Source organism: Bactrocera latifrons, unplaced genomic scaffold (genome assembly GCF_001853355.1).
Source record: "Bactrocera latifrons isolate USDA-ARS-PBARC rearing strain unplaced genomic scaffold, ASM185335v1 scaffold_212, whole genome shotgun sequence".
In the NCBI taxonomy this organism is placed as follows: Eukaryota; Metazoa; Arthropoda; class Insecta; order Diptera; family Tephritidae; genus Bactrocera; species Bactrocera latifrons.
In genome coordinates this window covers 330,307-332,053 of record NW_017535653.1, presented here as the reverse complement: position 1 = coordinate 332,053, position 1,747 = coordinate 330,307, and the positions used below count along the sequence as shown (strand labels likewise).

At 30.7% G+C, this 1,747-nt stretch overlaps 1 protein-coding gene across 1 annotated transcript in view; it reads left to right on the top strand.

The window, feature by feature from the left end:
* Positions 1-577: 577 nt before the first annotated feature.
* LOC108968381 (peptidylglycine alpha-hydroxylating monooxygenase) overlaps positions 578-1,747 on the top strand; it is a 65,649-nt gene continuing 64,479 nt past the window's right edge. The window contains exon 1 of the mRNA XM_018932379.1: positions 578-901. Within this exon, the coding sequence (XP_018787924.1) occupies positions 665-901 (237 nt within the window). The 5' untranslated portion in view covers positions 578-664. The remainder of the gene's footprint in view (positions 902-1,747) is intronic.

Below are 1,747 nucleotides of genomic sequence, written 5' to 3'. Positions count from 1 at the left end.
TCCATTTCGTCGTAATTTTTAGTAAACAAATGAGGTTCAAACGAGAGTAAAATCTAATTTTTAAAATAAAGACTTTTTAGGTAATAAACCTACTAAAAGTGTAAAATGTGTATTTATTTAAAAGTTTATAGTGTAAATTTATTAATTTAAAGTGAAAAATGTGAATAAAGTGTGTTTAAAGTGGTGAAATAGCCACTTGAAATGTCCGAATTTTGCGAATTTTTGAACTTTGAGGTCGAATATCTCCTAAACTAAGCGTTTGCGGTACCTATAACCCTATATATTTTTTGATCAGGAGAACGTCCTCGCGGTACCTTCAAATCGCGGCGCCAAAGAAATCGGAATTGTGCCTTAAATGTAATCTAATCACCGTAAATTTTTGGTGGAAAAAAAATATTGAAGAAATTCTAAGAGTAAAAAGTAAGTGTTAAGTCCTGAAAAGAAAAATTTTCTGCTAATAAGTAACAAAAGTTTCTATAGAAGGTTATAAATTGCCAAACAAATAAGTTGTCAAAGAAATTAAGATTTTTGGGTATGTACTGATGGTTATCAATAATTTTCTTGTGTGTAAACGAATCATAAGATATACGTAAAGTATACGTAAAATATGATTTACTTCGTAGAGGAATAAAGCTGGACTTAAAACCCACAATAATCGGTTAATATGTGGCATATGAGCATTATCGTACTACAAGCCATATTTGGAATAAGTACACGGACGATATATTTACTATATCAAATGGGAATCCCTACACTTCTAATGATATTGTTTACTCTCCAATGTCCAACATATGGATTAGTTTCATACGATTATTTGGATAACAACGATATTAGTGGCTTAAATAGTGTTGAACAAACGGCGCGTTTTCCTTTGTTGATGCCGAAAGTTGTCCCAAATAAGGTATGTATGTCTATTGGTGCAATTAAACTAATTTCAATTCTGCTAAAAATACATACTTATAGAAATACTATTTAAAACGAGTGTTTCTCCGACTTATAATGAATTTTACACTAAATTTTTAACTTTTATATCCACTAACACTTAACTAATCCGTTTCTAATAATTTTTTTTGGCTGCGATTTAGAAAAGAATCCCCGGACTTCGGGGTTAATGTGGGTATGTACGGATAGAGGAGGTCCTCCAGATCAAGAATATATATATATATATAGTCGCCACTGACTTATGGTTTTTGAGATATTTGCATTTAAAGTTCAAAAAATTATAGTGCAAAAATAACTTATTCAATATTTAAATTTTGTTCAATTATTTTTGTTCACACAATAACAAAAGGTTGCATTCCAAGTAATAATCAGTGTTACCTTACGTACATATTTCACAGACAAACCAAAAGAAATAAAGAAAACAAATAATACCCCAATGACAGGAAATATATAGTACACTAGTTTTCAGCATAAAATTCCTTTCTGCATTGACGGGACTTCGGCCGGTCACGATTCCCATTACTTTGGCGGAGGGGGGAAAAAAACCGAATTTCCGTATAAATGGAGTATGTGCGGATAGGAGAGCTTCTCCAGAGGAGGAATATCCAAAAATAACTAATATTTTTTAAAATATTCACTTTTAAAAATTTAAAAATTTGCACTAAGAACATATGGCATTTCTCTATGTTTAACTACATTTTTTTCACGTGTTTTACTCTTTATATTTAAATATACACTGCAAGCATTGAAATAAGCTCACCTTTCACATATATTTTGTAATTATACTCTCGCAACAAAGTTGCTA